Raw genomic sequence first — 19,370 nt, 5'->3', positions numbered from 1 at the left:
CTAAACCGCCATCAGATACCAAGTGGGGTGGTCTAAATAAAGAACATTAGTCTGTGAGATTAACCAGGCGACAAGTGCGAGGCAGCACAGACCGAGGTCTGTCACAGGTGACATGCTTGAGATTCACTGAAAGGGTGTAATGATGACACACAATAGACGGCTGTGCCACCATGGTATAATCCAATGTGATGCCAAGGTCACTGCGGAAGCCTTCTCCCATTATCAGGCAGCGGGTAGCAAAAGCTGGCCCCTCAGTTACAGTGCTGTTGACATGGCATTGTGTCTTTGAGGACAAAGATAACTGTGTGAAATTCCTGCTGAGAAGCCTGCACTGATTGAGGAGAACAGCCACAAGGGACCTTTTTTTTTCAGCACCAGGGTCAGCTGTTGCAGATGATGGCCGGCCTCACATTGCATTCTGTCTGATATAAAGTTACTCAGAATGAGGGGTCGATTCCACTGACAATCATGTTTGAATGTTCCATGTTAAAAGTGCACTGCTAGGTGAAGTCTGTGGCTTCTTGGCCGACGGATGAGGTTCAAAATCTCTCGCTCCAAAAGTAAATATGATCTGATCATGCTGTACATCAAGCTCACTTATACTTGCTCCAACTACAATAACATTTACTGATCTCTGATGTACAAAACTTAAACAACACACTTTGTAATAGAATAGCAACTACAATGCACAGCCATTCGTCAGCAACAGTGAACACAGCTACTTCAAAGGTTAAGAGATAGAAGGAGGGTCAACAGCTGCTGAAAAGTGCTGAGATTATTTCCACCCTGATAACAGTTACTGACAGCCGGTGTCAGGGCGCCAAATGGAAGTGAGAGATTCCATGCCCCCATTAAAGAGTGAAGATACGCTGACCGTATAGGTCAAACGCCTTCTCAATAAAGGAAACAGGATTTAAATGCTTTGTTTATATCACAACAACAACTCGTAAATTTGACTTCATACATAGACGCCTACTGTTACTCTGTATATGGGATTCTTAGAGACTACGTATGGTAACTTAAAACGGTTCCACTTGTATGTGTTACGGTCATTGTTACTGTTGTAGTCACTAACTTGTTGCTGACACAGTATATGCAGTTCATGTTATGTACATCATCACAGTGCAGCAGTGCAAGGCTTAAAATAACTGCTAATGTAAACATAATTTTGCAGAGTGAGGGTGAAGGGGTTTGTTCAAAGATGTTGTCAGCACTGGATAATCATCTGTCCATTTGTTTTTTGGTTGGTTTATAAGGTAGATTACGCAAAAACTCCCGGATGGTCATTTTAGCACAATCAACACAAAAGGATGCATTTCAGCAGAGGCAACCCACCGAACAGAGGCAACCTGCCGAACATCACATGCAACATTAAACATTCACAAGTTCTATTCACGGGGGGGGTTTAGTGTTGCAATGGCAGAGGGTACGAAGCTCCCTACTAAATGGGGCCCTTCTCCATTTAAGTGTTTTGTACCTCTGTCAGAATATCAGTAATATGAAGTAATGTGAAGTTTCCACAAAAACATGGATGCGGAAGGATGCAATATGAGTCAGGGAGGAACCTGTTCAATAAAAAAAAAAAATCATTGTCGTTAACCTTGCACTTCCGGACATTTTCACAGATTGCCCTGGGAATAATTAATGGATTTAAGGGCCATGGTGGCAGTATGCGCGCTACTGAGTTCGAGTTCTGTCTGTTTTCAACTTTGATGATAATTACTGCTCATGGTAACTAGTTAGCTTCACTTTTTAGATAAAAGTTGATACTGTCATCTGTGGTGCTGGGGAATTTCCCCTAGAGAGACTTCAGTTAGGACAACGGGGGTCAAACCATAAACCAACCAGCTATTAACTAAATCTCTGCAAGTCAGTGATAGCAGCAAACAGTTTTTTGCATCACAGATGGTTGCACTTAACTCCTGAAATAAGACCATAAGCATCATACACAGTGTTTAAGGGGATCTAATTATAGAGGCAGTGGGTTGCTCCATCTCTGGTCAGTCATTGCATTAATTCAAGCATGAGCTCAGATGTCCTGTTGATCCTGTTGTTAATCCTCAGAACATTCTGCGCTCTACATGCTGCACCTCTTTATGGGCAGGTGTGAATGTATTTTCATTAGCTCACAGATACCTTCTTGTCTGCTCAGGGAGCTAAAGACATGACATGTAATGAGAGGAGACATGGGACTCCCTGAATATAACACAGAGGTCTAGGGTCTCCCTCTCCTCCTCTTCCTGGCTTAAATCATTATCCTATAGTCTCCAGCAGCAGCCACAGCACCAAGGCAAGAAGAGTTAGCTCAGAGTATAACAATCCATTTGTCTGTGTACTACTGCAAACTACTTATGATACCACAATGTTACTTCTAAGTGTATTGCCTATATTATAAAACCAACACTTTACCCACAATGCCATGCAAATTGCAGTAACTCACTGAAAATATGTTTTGTGGTATTAAACTGTAAGAATACAGGTTAACAGTGCATCTAAAATTCTATTCAATTGAACATGCTTAATTATATCTACACTGATCAGCCATTACATTAAACAATGTTAGTGTGTGTGTGTGTGTGTGCACGTGTACATATATTTTTGTTTGTTTGTTATTATTTATTACAGTATATTGGAATTCTGATCCTCAGAAAACCTCCAGAGCCCTCTGGAGGAGCAGGTAGCCTTGAATAGGATTCACTGTCCAGCTGAGAGATTATGTGTGGGATTATGTTAGTCCTGAGTATAAGTACTGGTTTGTCTTTGACCTTGAGGCCCAGGGTCGTGGAACATCTGAACCACTATTTTAAGAACAAGAGATTTGTTTTTATGTCTAACGGGTTTAGCCACAACCTCACCTCGAATTTCTAGTTTTTAGGCCCAGTGACGCCACAAGTAATGTGTCCTTGGGTTTTCCCATCTAGGATAACTCTGCATCATAATTTAGCTCAAACCTTTTTCTCAGTCTTATTCCACTTGTATCCCTAAGGCAATTTAAGATATGCAATTAACTGTATATATTTACATATATGTATGCAGATTTTAATATGTCACTACAAATTTTAGTATTTTTTATTCAAAAGCTATAACTTCTTTGTTGATACTGACTGGTCAACATCATACCTGCTTATCCTTTGAGGGTCAATGGGAAGCTAGAGCCAATCCCAGCTATATCATATATTACAATATTTCCTTTATCATGTCCGATGAAAGCATTAATTCTCAAAAAAAGAAGAAGGAAGCTCAGAATGATGTGCAACAGCTTGAAGATATTTTATTAGGCACTGCAGGTTGTGAATAGTGATAGTTGAGGGGATCTACGATACACAGCAGGACAAAGTGTCTCTGAAGGCTCCAAAGGTTCACTCCTCATCAAAGCCTTTCTGCTGCAGCCATTAGAGTTGAAAAGGGAGAGAGAAGAAAGAGAAACAGCTGTTAGGTCATTGGATTAGTGCTGCTTTAGTACCACAAAGCTATATATCCAGTGGGCTGATAACTGAATGGTAGTGTAGCTTACAAGCATACATGTAGCCAACAGAGGGCAGCATGTGTCAGGGTCAGATGCTGTGCACCTACTACAGAATGCATGCTTCAAACCTTTGAGCCCACGTCACGGCTCTTGGCGCGCAGCTTGTTGACCTGGGACTCAGCGATGTCAGCTCGCTCTTCCACCTCATCCAGGTCATGCTGCAGCTTGCGGAACTTGCCAAGGTGAACATTCGCCTGTTCCTCCTGTATAAGTCAAATTAAACAAATTACATTAGTTGAACTAATTGTAGAGTGGCATGAGGGAGAAGGCACCACGTATTTCCACACTTACAGCCTCCTCAGCAGATCTCTTGTAAGCTTTGACTTTCAGCTGCAGCTTGTCCACTAGATCCTGGAGTCGGGCAATATTCTTGCGGTCCTCCTCAGTCTATCGAAACAGGTTACAAACTTAATTTCCTCTAATAGATATTTCAACCACACACGCATATAAAGGATGATGATGGTTTAAAAAAAAATTTAAACCACTCAAGTAAATAAGTTCAAACTTTTGAACCCCACTGTACATGGTACCAACCTGATAGGTAAGTTCCTTGATGCGGCGCTCATATTTACGGATACCCTTCACAGCTTCACTGCTTTTTTTCTGCTCCATTTCCACCTCGTTTTCCAGCTCCTTTATCTGTCCAGGGACGAGAATTTTCAAGTGATTTTCCAAGTAACTTCTTCATCATAATTGCCTACCAAACCTTACAAATGTAACAGAAAGGCTCACCCTGGCCTCGAGCTTCTGCATTTGCTTCTTGCCTCCCTTCATGGCGATCTGTTCAGCTTCATCCAGACGGTGCTGCAGGTCTTTGATGGTTTGCTCCATGTTCTTCTTCATACGCTCCAGGTGAGAGCTGGTGTCCTGCTCTTTCTTCAGCTCCTCTGCCATCATGGCTGCATCAGTAATGGCCTTCTTGGCCTTTTCCTCTGCATTTCTGGACTCCTGCACTGCTTCCTCCACTTCAGTTTGAAGCTGGGAAGTATCGGCCTCCAGCTTCTTCTTCTGGTTAATCAGGCTGGTATTCTTTTTTTATAAAGTTAGGTCAAATATGTTATACAGTGCAATACAAGGCAACATTTAAAAAGTACAAGTGTAGTATCTGTCTTACCTGTGAGTGCAGTAGCTGCACCCTCTCACTAACATCCATCAGCTCTTGCTCAGCAAGTTTGCGACCTCTTTCAGTTTGCTCCAGAGCAGCTCTCAGCTCTTCCACTTCAGCCTGAAGCAGGTTATTGCGTCTCTCAACCATGGCCATGTTTTCTTTCATATCTTCATTTAATCTCAGAGAGTCATCAAGCTGGAGCTGAGCATCCTGGAAAGTTTTCAAAGCTTCCAGTTACAAAATTACTAGATGAGGACGGCAACAAAAATAAAATGCTAAGCCTCCTTTTTTACCTTCAAATGTGCATGAACAGATTTGAGTTGCTTCTGGGCCTCAGCTGCCTGCCTGTTGGCCTGGCTGAGCTGGATCTCCATCTCATTGAGGTCTCCCTCCATCTTCTTCTTCAGACGCATGGCCTCATTCCTGCTGCGACACTCAGCTTCAAGAGAGCTCTGCAGGGTGTCAATGGTCCTCTGCAGGTTCCTCTTGCTCTGTTCCATCTCCTCATCTTTCTCAGCTAGTTTGCGCTCCATGTCAGCCTTGATCTGGTTGAACTCAAGCTGGGCTCTCAGAATCTTGCCCTCCTCATGCTCAAGGGAACTCTAAGATAGACATCAGGAGTTTGGCAAACCATATATATTTAGAATTAATTTTGCAACTGTGCATGTGCTATACACTTGCAGAGCACTTTGTCAGGAACACCGGATTTTTCCTGCAATCATTCGATCAGCCAATCACGTGGCAGCATAAAATCATGCAGATACAGTTCTGACGGATCTGGATTCCCGTCCAGGCTGCAGATTGTGGGGTCAGAATTCTGCATCAACATTATGAATCCTTGGACCCAACCTGCCTTGTGTCAGCAGTCCAGGCTGCTGGTCGTGAAGTATGTTGGGAGGAGTGCTATCTTGAAACCCTTGGGCCTTAATACTAATCAATCATGCTTTGAATGTCACGGCGTATATCTGGGTATTGCTGTTGACTATGTTCACATAAGTTTACCTTCTAATGGCTACCTTCTTCTTGCCAGATAATGCTAAATGTCACAAAGTAACAGTCTTAAACTGTTTTCATGAACATGAGGTAAAGAACGGAAACTGTTTGGAAGAAAAAGGAGAAGCTATCCAGTATTCTAATGGTGTTCCTAATAAAGTGCTCAGTGAGAGACCATATGTCGGTAAGAAACTCTCTGTGGATTTGAGGTTCTAGTCCTACCTCCGCTTCCTCGAGGGCAGAGTGAATCTCACTCTTTTCCTGCTCCAGCTGCTTACGAATCTTCTCCAACTCATGAACAGTTTTTGCTCCCTCACCAAGTTGCGCAGTGAGGTCAGAAATTTCCTCTGTGTATGGAAATCGTCATGTTTTGTTGGTATTTTTTTTACATTTGCAAATTGTATGGATTGCCTGGTAAAACACGATGACTGATACATTACCCTGCAGGTTTTTGTTCTCTCTCTTCAGGGTCTCCAGATGATCAAGAGTCTCCTCATATGAGTTTTTCAGTTTAAAGAGCTCAGTGCTCAGAGACCTGGCTTCTTTCTGAGAGCTCTCCAGCTCACACTGAGACTCCTCATACTTCTGCTTCCATTCAGACAAGACCTAGGCATTGAGATACAAGTTGTACAATTTTAAGTTTAAATCCCCAAACTGAGGTAGATTTGAGCAAATAAGTACATTTTCATGTACTCTGAAAGTTTGTACATTAAAGAGCTGTATTTATAGGCATTGTATCCATAGATTCTAAAGAGATATACAGCATTAGACATTCCAATTTTTTGGGGGATGATAAAAAATACTGATACCTTGTCAAAGTTTCTTTGCTTCTTGTCCAGAGCAGCAGCAGCAGCATTAGACCTCTCCACATCCACCATGAGATCTTCAATCTCATTCTGCAGCCTGTGCTTGGTCTTGTCCAGAGAGGAACATTTAGCATTCACTGCTTCAACAGCCTCCTCAGCATCCTGCAGACGCTGAGCCAGCTTTTTTCTGGAGAACAACATAATTCATTCAGGGTTAGTTGGTTTTAAACTTTGCTGAATTGTTGGAAGTAGAAATATGGTTGACTCACTTGGCCTCCTCCAGCTCCTCGGTCTTCTGGATGGCATCAGTTTCGTACTTAGTTCTCCACTGAGCCACCTCAGAGTTGGCCTTGGACATGCTGCGCTGTAGTTCAGCCTTGGCCTCCTGCTCCTCCTCATACTGCTCCCTGAGCAGGTCACAGTCGTGACGAGAGGACTGCACTGCATGGGCTAATGCATTCTTGGCCTGGATTAATTGAGATAATGTGGGTATTCCCTCTGAACTATGAAACTATTTTATGAGTCTTAAAAACTAATTGACACATATTGTTTAATAGTAAATCCCCATACCTTTATTTCCTCCTCTAGTAGTCTTTTCAAATCTTCAAATTGTTGACTATAGGAATTCTTTCCTCGAGTCAGCTGAGAAATAAGAGATTCCTTCTCCTCCATCTGTCTTGATAGCTCATCTAGAAAGGCAAACAATCCAGTGTAGCATTTAAAAATAAAGTGAAACATGAAAAGAGCATAATACTAACCATTCTCTGCTTGAAGCTTCGCTCTGTGGGTGGTGAAGTCATTGAGGGATCTCTGGTATTCATCACACTTGTTTCTGTATTCATTCATTTGATCCTCCATGGTTCTGCTGGTCTTCTCCAAGATAATCTTCAAAATAAATAATTCACAGGCAATGTTTACAACTATTCAGCTTTAGTCAAACAAAAGATGACAAAAATGTCTGCTTTTCAAGATATTTACTATTATTATTTTGCACTTACAAATTTAGCACAGAGATGCAAAAGGTGATTATGCATATATTAACCCATTTTAGTTTTTTGCAAAGTGGAGCAGTAACTGAACACAGGCAATGTCCTCACCGATGTAACCCCCTAGCTTCCCTACGGAGAGTAACAACTTTAAATTCAAATTGAATGAAGACACTTTATTGATACGTCTCACCCTGAAGTTTGTCAGGTGGCTGCACCATTGTGGAAATTTGACTTGTGCACCTTCAAGAACATGTACAGTACCTTAGACTTAACTACGTGTTCCATACTGGACACCACGTCATCCAGCTCCAGTCTGAGCTCACTCTTCTCCTTCTCCAGTTTCTGCTTGACTCTCTGCAGGTTGTCTATCTGCTCTCCCAGGTCAGCAACACTGTCAGCTTGTTTCTTCCTGAGTGTGGCAGCGGTGGCTTCATGATGCAGAGTGGCCTCTTCAAGGTCTCTGCGCAGTTTCAGGAACTCAGCCTCCCTCTTCTTGTTCATCTCAATCTGGACAGATGTTGCTCCACCGGCCTCCTCCAGCCTCTCACTGATCTCCTCCAGCTCTCTGGCCAAGTCTGCTCTCTGCTTCTCCACCTTGGCTCGGGCACTTCGCTCTGCCTCAAGCTCTTCCTCCAACTCTTCAACACGAGCCTTATGTCACAACAACATGTTTAAGTGTAGCAACATTGTGAAAAATTGTTCACAATTAATTGACATCCTTACGCTTTTTACCTGCAGCTCTTTGATCTTCTTCTGCAGTTGAATGATCATGGCCTGGTCATCTTCAAATTTGCCATTCAGCTGACTGATTTCAAAGTCTTTCCTGTAAAATGTTGTTCAGTTAGTGTTTGTTTCATAAAATAAGTGAGAATGAATAAACAGGGTAAAAAATCTTTTTTTACTTTTTCAGTCGCTCCTCCAACTGCTGCTTGTCATTTTCTAGATCCATAACAGTCTCCTGAGTGAGCTTCAAGTCTCCCTCCAGCTTTCTCTTGGCTCTCTCAAGGTCCATACGAACTTTCTTCTCTTGTTCAAGAGACCCTTCAAGCTTAATTTGACATCATTACAACATTTGTGAGTTTAATTGTCAATACTTACTTTATCATCTACATGGTATAAGATATTGTTTCTTACATCATCCACTTGCTGCTCCAGCTTGGCCTTGGCCTTGGTCAGAGTGTTGACTTTGTCCTCTTCACTCTGCAGGTCATCCAGTGTTTGCTGATGAGCCTCCTGTAAGGCTTTCTTTTCCTTGGTCAGCTTGGCAATGATCTCATCCAGAGCTGCCATCTCCTCGACCAGGTTCTTCACCTATAACCAGGAGACATTTTTATCAAGGACTTCATCACAGATCATATTTTGGACACAGAGTCATTTTATTGTTATTAGTGTTTGTGGTACCTTGTTCTCAGTGGCATGCTTCTCTTTCTCCACTTTGGCCAGAGTTAACTCTAAGTCATCAATGTCTTTCTTTAACTCAGAGCACTCGTCCTCCAGCTTCCTCTTTTTGGCCGTCAGTTCAGCGTTCATCTCCTCCTCGTCCTCCAGCCTCTCTGTCAGCTCTTTAGCTTTTGCTTCCATCTGGATTTTGTTTTTGATCAGCCCCTCACATCTTTCTTCAGCATCGCACAGATTATCTTGCTCCTGAAATGAAAGTGTTAAGCTGACAAGTTATAAACAAATGATGAGTTGCAAGACAGATGATCGATGCTACTGTGCAGTTAAATTGTGACATTAAATCATCAGAAATCCTGTGATTAGACTTACAGACTGGACTTGTAGGTGCAGGTCATTCTTCTCTTGGAGAAGGGAAACCATTTTCTCCTCCAGTTCCTTCCTACGAGCTTCAGACTTTGCATAAGCCTCTTTCAACTTCAGGAATTCTTCCTTCATGTTGGCCATCTCCTTTTCTGACTCAGCAGATCTCAACAGAGGTTTAATTTTGAAGAACAGCTTCATCCAGGGCCAATTCTTGACCCCCATGAAGGATCGGACATTCCACTGGATCACCAATAGAGCATCCCTGGAAGTTTTTTTCCCCAATAAAATAGAAGCTTTAATTAAATAAATATATCACAAACCAATAATTGTTGAATGAACCAATAAAATCTTGATACCTGCGTTCCACTATTTTCTGAAACTCAATACGAGACAAAAGCCCTCGGGATCTGGCTTGAATACCGGTGATGATTTTGGAGAGCCGCTCATCTCTCATTTCTTCAAGCACACCCAGTAATCCAGCCTTAAAGAACACCTAAAGATAGCAATAGTTAATGGAATTTTTGTAATCCTCTCCATCTACTAGACTCATTTGTAACTTTTGATCATTTTTCGAAAATCTTCAGACGATACCTTGGTGTGTCCAAACTTGTATTGATTGTGATCTATTTCCAAAGACCCAAGGAGTTTCTCAGCTCCCTTCCTGCTGTCAATGAACTGCCCCTCAGGGATGGCAGCAGGGTTCAGGATACGGTATCTGGAAAATTTTAGAATCTATTTTATCTTTATGGTTTTATATTTTTTTAATCATGCCGTATGTGACTTAAATGAGGTAATACCTCTGTTTGAAATCTCCGTAGAGGATCCTGTTGGGGAAACCCTTTCTGCAGATCCTGATTCCTTCCAGCACACCGTTACAGCGCAGCTGGTGCATCACCAGGGGGTTCTCCATGGCCCCAGGAGTCTTGGTCTCATTGGGGATGATGCAGCGTACAAAGTGGGGGTGAGTCGACCTCAAGTTGGTCATCAACTTGTTCAGGTTCTCCTGTAATATAGTGAAGCAAACATTTACATATACTTGTTCACTCATATACAAAATACCATATCAATAGCATGTCATACAGTACCCTATGAAGAGCGGACACAGTCTGAAATGATGATCCCTTCTTTTTCTTCTCTTTTTTAACTTCAGTACCTTCACCGAGAGCTGTACAGAAAAAGTGTGAGTTTAAATCTATTGTAAAAAACTGTTGTAGCATCAATAGATGAAACTTACACCATGGTACCTGAATCAACTCCTGCATAATTTGCAAAAAGGACAGGGAGCAGCTTGAGATTGGACTTCTGGTACAATCCAACAACAGTCTCGTTCAGAGGATCTTTGTTCTTCACCAGCCAGTTGTATATATTATAATCAACAGTGCCAGCGTAGTGCATCAAGGCAAAATGGGCCTCTGGTTTCCCTTTGACAATTCTGGGCTTCTGGAAGTTGGCAGATTTCCCCAGATGGTTGTCATAGAGCTTAGCTTTAAAGGTGGAATCAGACGCTTTAGGGAACATGCACTCCTCTTCAAGGATAGACATGATACCCATGGGCTGAGGAGACAAAATATAAGTGGAATGAAAAAAACAGACCATATTTTTCTTCATTTTTAATTATGTCTCTGTCTCACCTTCTCAATGAGGTCGATACAGGCCTGCAAATCCATACCAAAATCAATGAAAGTCCATTCAATGCCCTCTTTCTTGTACTCTTCCTGCTCCAGCACAAACATGTGGTGGTTGAAAAACTGTTGCAGTTTTTCATTGGTGAAGTTGATGCACATCTGCTCAAACGTGTTGTACTGGAAAGGGAACAAATATTTTCTTATCATTCCATTCATAGAAAAAAAGAGGCCTAGGTTTATTGTAGATTGCTCACATCAAAGATCTCAAATCCAGCAATGTCCAGCACTCCAATGAAGTACTGGCGAGGCTGCCTTGTCTCCAGTGACTGGTTGATTCTAATTACCATCCACAGGAACATCTTTTCATAAATAGCCTTAGATAGAGCTCCAACAGCATAGGTGACCTGTAGAACAGGGAATATATTTAACCACATCAATACAAAATAAAAAACAGCTTTTGTGCCTTTATTGTACATTGAACATTTTCCTTATGGATAACAAGGTTTGAAGCCGGCTTTCGTGATTTCTTACCTGGGCGACATTTTGTCCCTTGGTGACCCACTCATTTCCTACTTTGACTCTGGGGTGGCAGAGACCTTTGATGAGGTCGGCACAGTTCAGACCCATCAGATAAGCTGATTTGTCAGCATCTGAGGAAGGACAGGGAATATTGTGAAAATCTGGGAGTTGGTTCCGAGCCAACCTGACAGACAGAGCCCTTCTTACCCTCAGTGCCATCAGCCTCAGCCTGCTCCTCTCGCTGCCTCATCTTGAACTTCATGTTGCCATAATGCATGATGGCACCAATCAGTTTGTAAACAGAGTTCTTTTCCTCTTGAGTAAAGCCCAACACATCAAACGCACTCTGTGGAGGAGCACACAATCATTTCTTAAATCATTGCAGTTAAAGTCATTTCTGTCGTGACATAAAGACAAACACATTTGGTCATTGTGATTATATCAGGGTTGAATTAAAATAAGTGAGCCTGACATCTGTTCCCATCAGTTCATCCGCATCATCAATGGAGGCCACTTGGGTTTCTCCCTGAGAGATGGAGGCATAGTCGTAGGGATTATTTGTGATCAGCAGCATCTCTGGATGACATAAAAGAGAGGGTGAGCAAAGGTCAGACAAATGGAAACACAGCTAGAATATAAAGGCAATGGCAGCCATGGGTATTATTTTACTTTGTTCCCCATATGAGCATCGCTCTGTACTAACCCAAGAGTTCAGGCTTCTTGTTGGAGAGAATCTGGTAGAAAATGTGATAATCTCTCTCAGCCTTGAGCTGGAAGGTCACACGAGACTTCTCCAGAAGGTCTGACAATTGACAAATATAAGAGAGAAGATGCTTTGAGTTAAATCGACTGTATCACAAAACACCAATTATCTTTGTAGAAATAATGGTACTTTGATAAGGATTTTCATTTGTTCTTACAGGTTTCGATATCAGCGGAGGCTAACTTTCCCCTGGCATCAAAATGAATTCTGATGAATTTACCCTGAAAGGATGAAGTGTGTATCAATAAAGATATCTTGATATCTGCTCATGCGGATAATTGTGTTTTTATGGGAACTGAAATAATATTGACGATACAATCACAAAAAGATTAGAAACTCACAAATCTAGAGGAGTTGTCATTCCTGATGGTCTTGGCGTTACCAAAGGCCTCCAGAGCTGGATTAGCCTGGATGATTTGATCCTCCAGGGTACCCTGACACAGAGAAACATTGTGTATGTTCAATCTGTAATTTCTTACACATAGAGACTATGGCTGCCTCTAATGACATCAAGTGATATTTGTCTGGTTTGTGTAAGTTTAAAGAGCCTCTGAAACTACAAATGATATTAAACACAATTTTAGTGGTAAAAACAGTAGACGATGTTCATTGCCACAGCATCGAGAAATTATCTTAGCAGTTGCCACTTAATGTTGGGAATTTTGATTGTGTACTTCTGATGTGTGTTCTTTAAGTCAATTTAAGGCTCAAACAAACCACACAACCATCAGAGGTAATTATTCACCTTGTCTTTGGAAATTTCCTTCTTTATGCCTCCAGCTGCAATGCTTGCAAAATATTGGATGACTCTCTTTGTGTTGACAGTCTTTCCTGCACCAGATTCTCCACTGCAAATACAAAGTGAATGACCAATGCAGGGTCACAATGTAGAATTATTATTATTATGTAGAGTTATTCCAGAGGATATAGTGTGACAGATGCTTTTTAAGTGTATGATATTACTTACGTAATCAGAATTGACTGGTTTTCACGATCTACAAACACAAGAGTACAACTTTGTCAGTGTCAAGTTTGATTATGTTTATATGTAATGAATGTTACTCAAAACAGCACAAAACATAGTCTTAGCAGTCTGTACCTGCCAGCATGTACTGGTAGGCATTGTCAGAGATGGAGAAGATATGAGGAGGAGCTTCAGCCCTCTTCTTTCCTCTGTAGGCAGCAACCACTTGTTGGTTGTAGACTGGCAGTGCCTTGTAGGGGTTGACAGTCACACAGAACAGCCCAGAGTAGGTCTGACAAAAACAATTTGACATCATCACCATTTTGGCATCAGTTCTTTGCCCTTTTTGGGCTAAATCTTTTGTAATGCTTTGATTCTCCTCCACTCTCCAACCCCTAAAAGAAGTTCTACTTTATTTCCTGTCCATTCTTTTTATTCATATATTAAGTGAAACAATATTCATCTAAAAACATTGTAAAATAAATATTTTATCTCTATGCACATTTTTTAGTAGTTTTGTAGTTTAGTAGTTTTCGGCACCATGCTTAGAGTAGCACACAGAATGGTCTAATGTTTACTCACATAGATCATCCATGCTGCATAACGCTCTTTGAGGTTAAACAGCACAGCTGGTTCATGGAGGAAGGTCAGCATGGCCATGTCCTCGAGCTTGTCAAACTTTGGAGGATTCTGTTGCATAATGTCAGTGTCCTTGACAATCACAGTCTGAGGAGATGATGCAGTTTTCTGATTAACATGTGACTGTCAAACAATTTTCAAATAGAAATGTCATTCTAATGAGTGAGAAAGCAAACATTCAGGCAACATTATTACTGTCAGCACTGCGAGTGTAGCATTACAAATCATGCCATACATTGCTTTTGCCAGATGGCAGCGATACCTCACTTCATCACTCAGCTGCTCAGTGTAGAGACAAGAGACACTTTAATTGCAGCTTCACTCAGGGTCTCACTTGAAATCCTATTCACACTCACTCTGTGATCGACAGTTTGAATCACACAGATTTACACCAAGATTCACACTTGCTCCCAGACAAGGACTCGAACATGGATTCATACTCAAACTCCGATCTTGTGTTTCTTGTACTGCTTTGACACTGGTCACTGCATTGACCCTCTTAATCCAAAGTTTAACGGGTTGAATTGTCAGGCACAATGAGTCTGTAGATTTGAGTGTGCTTACCATTTGGTATGCCAGGCAGAATTTACTTATTTAACTTCGCCTGTCTTGTACTTCTGCATATTCCATGATTATTGGATTTACACTGCACTTACACTGTTGACATGTTAAGGTTAGACTTTTATAGTAATTTAATGGTTTCAACTATGATAAAGAAAATTATGTGTTGTCAATATTAAAAACTAAATGTTAATATATAACCACTGACCTTCCCCCTCTGTGTATCCACAGTGACCTTGTTTCCATCTCGGCTGGTGACGGTTGCCTTCACAAACTCTTCAACTTGATCTGGGACAAAGCATTCCTTCTTTATGTCGAAGACACGCATGGAGGCCTCCATACGCTCCCTATCCGACTTCCTCAGGTACGGGGCTGCAGCCCCAAACACAGACATCTCTGCATCCCCCATGGCTGCACTAAAGTACATACAGTCAGCAGAGAAGATTAGGAATTCCCCCTGTCTCTATCGGACACCATCACATCTGTAATATGATAATGTCCAACTACTGGTTTAAAGGATCTATTTATGTTCTCTTTTCTCCAAATTTTCAAGTTAATGAATCTTTAAAGATCCAAAAGATCTTATGTGCATAAATTGAACTACCCAACAGTCTTTATCTCTCAAATATGAAATACAGAGGAGACATTAGGAAAATAATTTACCTATGCGTTCAACTCAGAGGAGAGGTGAGCTCAGGCTTCAGAGACTCTACCAGTGTTCCACCTGCATTGTGGCACAGAGAAATATAAGTACGACATTCTGAGGTTATTCAAAAATGTCTGAATTAGCTGATGCACATCAACATGAGTAGAAATAACAGATATTCATTTAAAATAATTTGTCCAATTTAGGGCACATTTTTAAGTATAACTAACAAAGGCATATTTTGTTAAGCATCTATGTCAATTCTGCATTACCCATCACCTCTATTCCTTTGAATTAGATCAGTTTGAAAATACTTTACCTTTAGTTCAGGCAATAGAAAGACAAATTGTGAAAAACAGCATCTGTGAATAAAAATACAACTATTTATTCAGACTTACAGAGGCCAGGTGAAGAAGACGAAGCAGCTACTGACCTGCAGGGCAGCAGATATCAAATATATAACCCCAGATTACCCTGCCTTACAAGGCCAAGGGTGCCACCCTGACCTGATAACACACACACACACACGCAAACACACACATCAACAGGTACACGACTACCACACATACCATCATGCCCTCATCCACACACACCACACACACACACACGCACACACACACACACACACACACACACACACACACACACACACACACACACACACACACACACACACACACACACACAACACATCACCATCACTTTCATCTCTTGTGACAGGGCTCTCATGATGTCTGGCTGCCCTCTCTGCTTGTTTGTTTCCAAATAATGTGACTTTTTGGGAGCAGAGCCAGGAAATATTCTCCAGCATAACTCGCCTGTGACTCACCCAAGCATAGACGCTCTATCTCTAATTCGACTAAACTTTTTTTTTTTTATCATCTCATGTGATAAATTCTTTTAAGTGATGACTGGTCGTGGACAGAAACCAGATTCCAGTTATAACCAGTGAGGAGGAGTAAAGACGAGCATGTCATAACAAGACAGGTATTTTGTATTTAATTTGTACAGAGGTCAAAAATAAAATTAGTTAATAACTTCTCATTCATTTTAAATGTAGGCATTAATCTGGTGACTGCCTACTGGTATGTGTGCAACTGTTGTCAGGGTAAGGAAAGTATTTTTGCAATGAAAAAATAATCTCATAAAGTTCATTTAAATTTTTTTTTTTTTTAAATTTCAGTAAAGCCTATTTGCTAACTGATGTTTTTGTTGTTTTATATTGCCGCTTGTTTTTATGATTGTCTGACCTCATGTTGTCGCTTGTTTATTGGTGAACTGAAGATCATTTTCAGCTAAAGTGAACAATTAAGTTCTATTCTATTCTTTGTGAACTCAGCTCAGCTGTGTTGAGCAGAGCAGGTAAATGGTCTATATTGATATAGTGCGTTTCTAGTCTTGATGACCACTCAAAGCCATTGCCATTCAATCAATCGATCAATTAATGCCATTCACCCATTCAAACACACATTCATCTGTGTGCAGCACAGAGGCAATTTGGGTTTCATTATCTTGCCCAAGCACATTTCAACATATGGAATGGGGAGACTGGGAATGAACTGCAGACCTGCTGGTAAGAGGATGACCCCCTCTACCTCCAGACCAACAGCCACTTATTGGAAATAATGGTCATTTGATGATAATGACATAGGTAATTCCTGATAAAAAGATTAATTCAGGTAGGATGCTCTTTCTATGCTTGGTGGCAAACAGCTGCATCCATCCCATGTCACTGGTCTGACTTGCTGCTCTATTTAAAGGCCCTCAGCTGCTTTAGTCATGCTCTTTCTGTAGGTACCAAGAACGGTCTGGATTTCTCAGTAATCTCCCACAGCGGGGGTTATTTGAAATGTCCTTTAGTTATAAAACTATATTCCGAGATACATTACTGCAGTGCTACGGCAAAACAATTTCTTCATGACAATATTTGGATTCATTGGCACCGACTACCCTGTAGCTGTGGCAGATCTTCCGTTCACCAGGTGCTAATTGGTGTCCAGATCACTTCCTTAATAAGAGCAGGGCTAAGTGGTTGGCTGATAACCTGTAAATGAACACTTGTCTCCACCAGGCTTTAGGTGTGTTGTATATACACGGTGGGCTGGTCAAGCTACATGTGTTTGACATCCTGTCAACAATCACTGCTAATAATTCAGTGACAGCTCTGTCATGACCTCGAGCATGAAGCCCTACGGGCCGATGAAATACAGCTGACACACACGTACGGACATACACAGCTACATTCTTGTTAGATATAGTAACACTGAAGTGACCACAACTTCAGAGTTAAATTACCTTATTGACATTGTTGGTGAAAACTGTAGAACTCTACTGTCACTTCAGGCTCACAATTTAAATTCAATGAAGTTTTGTTTTTTTTCTAGTTAAAGCAATAATGACAAAAATAGTCATTATAGCACAAATGGTCTGTATTTATATATAAGTTATATATAGAGCTTTTCTAGTCCTGATGACTACTCAAAGTGCTTTACAGTATAGTTTTACATTGACCCATTCACACACACATCCATAAAGTGTATATATGTGCAGCACTTTCTCTATTACACATCACTCACACTGTCAGCACAGCCATCAGGGGCAATTTGCGGTTCAGTGTCTTGCTCAAGGACACTTCAGTACACGGAATGAGGGAGACTGTCTCTACCAGTTAGAAAAGAAGCATATGTGTGTTTATATTTGCCAAGTTAGGTTCTATTGTGCAGTAATGATCCAGTTTTCAATGGTTTTCATGTTGGCTCAAGTGAAGAGCACAGGACACCCTTAACCCTCACTTTATCTTCATATTTATATCTTTCATGATTGGTATCAATTTGACCAAAGCAAAAAAAATCATAATTAGCCCTATAGATAATTTAAAATAGATTTAGACATTGATTGCAGACTTTTTGTTATTGATAGGTCAACTGCTGCGCCAGACTCAGAACTGCAGACTCCTTGCTCCCCGTCCTGCAGCACCAGCAGTGCTTTTTGTTTCATTTCTGCGTAGTTTACACTTGTTTTTATTTTGCAGACACATTTTCCTAATGGGCTATTTTATACCCATCACTTTTACTTCTTTCCTCACATGGAGCGAATATTTTTTCTTCAAGCCACTGACTCAGGACACAGACAAAAAAGAAAAGTCTCCACAAGTGGAGCTACAGGATCAGGCTAACATGGGAAATCCTCCCATCCAAATGTCTTCTAAATCAAATATATCTAAACTGTAAAAAAAATCATAAATAATCAATAATCATTACTTGATTCTGGCCAATAGTGGATGTAGGGCCTATCACAGAACCATAGCCTTCCTTTTGGTGTTACATTAGTGTGAACTAATTGCATTAATAAGATGTTTTTAGAGTGTAGAACCCAAACAGTTTCAGCCCTCTTAATTCTCATTTCATGTCAGTAACTCATACGCAGCCTCCTGTCATTACGGATCCGGCCACCTCCTCCTGCCCTGCTGTAACCCCAGTGTTATCTCCCCTCACCTAACCTCACCCTCTCCACTCATTCTCCCACCAGTCTGTTGTTTATTCACCAGCCACCTTTTACATTACATTTCATTTAGCTGATGCTTTTATTCAAAGCGACTTACAATAAGTGCATTCAACCATGAGGGTACAAACCCAGAACAGTAAGAATCAAGTGAGTACAATTTGCTTTAAAAAATCCACAGTATGTTCCCTGACTTCCATTACTACCTGCTAGTCAATAAACATGGCGGAGACAAGCCTAATGCCTTTTTTAAAACATGTCATGTGGAGAATATTGGGTCTGCACTTTCTCCGCAGTTTTCCTTTGACACATGCACAACTCAGCAGGAGATTCTCTGGCTCAGATGTGTTCACAATAGCAACATATTCTCCGCAGGATTCAGGTGAGGGATAGTGCAGCAGGCAGAGGCATTGTTTTAGGTGCAGCATATGGATTTTTACAGTGGAGGAGTGTGTAATGCCATATTAGTCGATGTGAACACACCTAAGGACAATTCTTGCTTCTGGGTCGAAGCCATGGCATAGCCTACACAGAGCCCTATGCCGTAACCTGACGTGCACCTCATCAAACATTTAAATATGCATCGTGGCGACGCAGACCGCAGAACAGTGATTGGTCCGCTTGGTAACATCGCATCTCCATAAGATTGCCTTAATTTTTTAATTGAGTTAAAGGAACAAACACGGAAGAGGTCTTTCTTTTCTTGGTCGCAGTTCTTTAAGAAAAAGTCATTGCTCTTCAACATCAGTTCCAACTCCAACAAGATCCGCTTAGTAACACTCGCCATTGTTCTGAAGTAAACAGAGACACTAGAAAATTTGTAAATAAGAGGACCAGGAACTGGAAGACACTCAACACCAGCATAGGAACTCTACCACCACGAGCGTTTTGGCTGTGTCATTGCAGCGCGACTCACACACATCTCTGCACACTATGAATGCTCACAATGGCGTTGGCCCTGTGCAGAGG

General features: G+C 41.2%; 1 protein-coding gene across 2 annotated transcripts; it reads right to left on the bottom strand.

Annotated features, from left to right (window-relative positions):
- Window positions 1-3,246: 3,246 nt before the first annotated feature.
- On the bottom strand, window positions 3,247-15,372 carry LOC118118211 (myosin-7). 2 transcript variants are annotated; one of them, XM_035171222.2, is made up of 39 exons: window positions 15,299-15,372; window positions 14,918-14,978; window positions 14,463-14,670; window positions 13,637-13,780; window positions 13,190-13,346; window positions 13,058-13,085; window positions 12,836-12,938; window positions 12,432-12,524; window positions 12,248-12,311; window positions 12,031-12,129; window positions 11,800-11,903; window positions 11,535-11,673; window positions 11,340-11,458; window positions 11,063-11,212; window positions 10,815-10,985; window positions 10,428-10,737; window positions 10,269-10,348; window positions 9,981-10,186; window positions 9,775-9,898; window positions 9,540-9,676; window positions 9,190-9,445; window positions 8,824-9,066; window positions 8,557-8,733; window positions 8,325-8,470; window positions 8,155-8,245; window positions 7,684-8,073; window positions 7,192-7,318; window positions 7,004-7,122; window positions 6,703-6,899; window positions 6,437-6,620; window positions 6,068-6,233; window positions 5,850-5,974; window positions 4,928-5,236; window positions 4,641-4,844; window positions 4,259-4,555; window positions 4,061-4,165; window positions 3,818-3,913; window positions 3,595-3,729; window positions 3,247-3,383 (listed from the first exon to the last, which is right to left on the bottom strand). In XM_035171222.2, exons 3-39 carry the CDS (start codon window positions 14,661-14,663, stop codon window positions 3,360-3,362), a joined length of 5,820 nt encoding a protein of 1,939 aa, XP_035027113.1. In that variant the 5' UTR covers window positions 14,664-14,670; window positions 14,918-14,978; window positions 15,299-15,372; the 3' UTR covers window positions 3,247-3,359. The 2 variants fall into 2 exon arrangements, with proteins under 2 accessions (XP_035027113.1, XP_035027114.1); XM_035171223.2 differs by having other exon boundaries at window positions 3,247-3,380.
- Between the last annotated feature and the right edge of the window lie 3,998 nt (window positions 15,373-19,370).

The sequence above is a fragment of the Hippoglossus stenolepis genome, chromosome 11, assembly GCF_022539355.2.
Source record: "Hippoglossus stenolepis isolate QCI-W04-F060 chromosome 11, HSTE1.2, whole genome shotgun sequence".
In the NCBI taxonomy this organism is placed as follows: Eukaryota; Metazoa; Chordata; class Actinopteri; order Pleuronectiformes; family Pleuronectidae; genus Hippoglossus; species Hippoglossus stenolepis.
This window is presented reverse-complemented; position numbering and strand designations above follow the sequence as displayed.

Excerpts from the sequence above, each read along its gene's own strand:
- LOC118118211 (XM_035171222.2), bottom strand. The coding sequence starts at position 14,663 with ATGGGGGATGCAGAGATGTCTGTGTTTGGGGCTGCAGCCCCGTACCTG. Across the intron at positions 10,349-10,427 it reads TTATGCAGGAGTTGATTCAG|CTCTCGGTGAAGGTACTGAA; the intron begins GTACCATGGTGT and ends TTTTCTGTACAG. Across the intron at positions 7,319-7,683 it reads AACACGTAGTTAAGTCTAAG|ATTATCTTGGAGAAGACCAG; the intron begins GTACTGTACATG and ends TTTATTTTGAAG.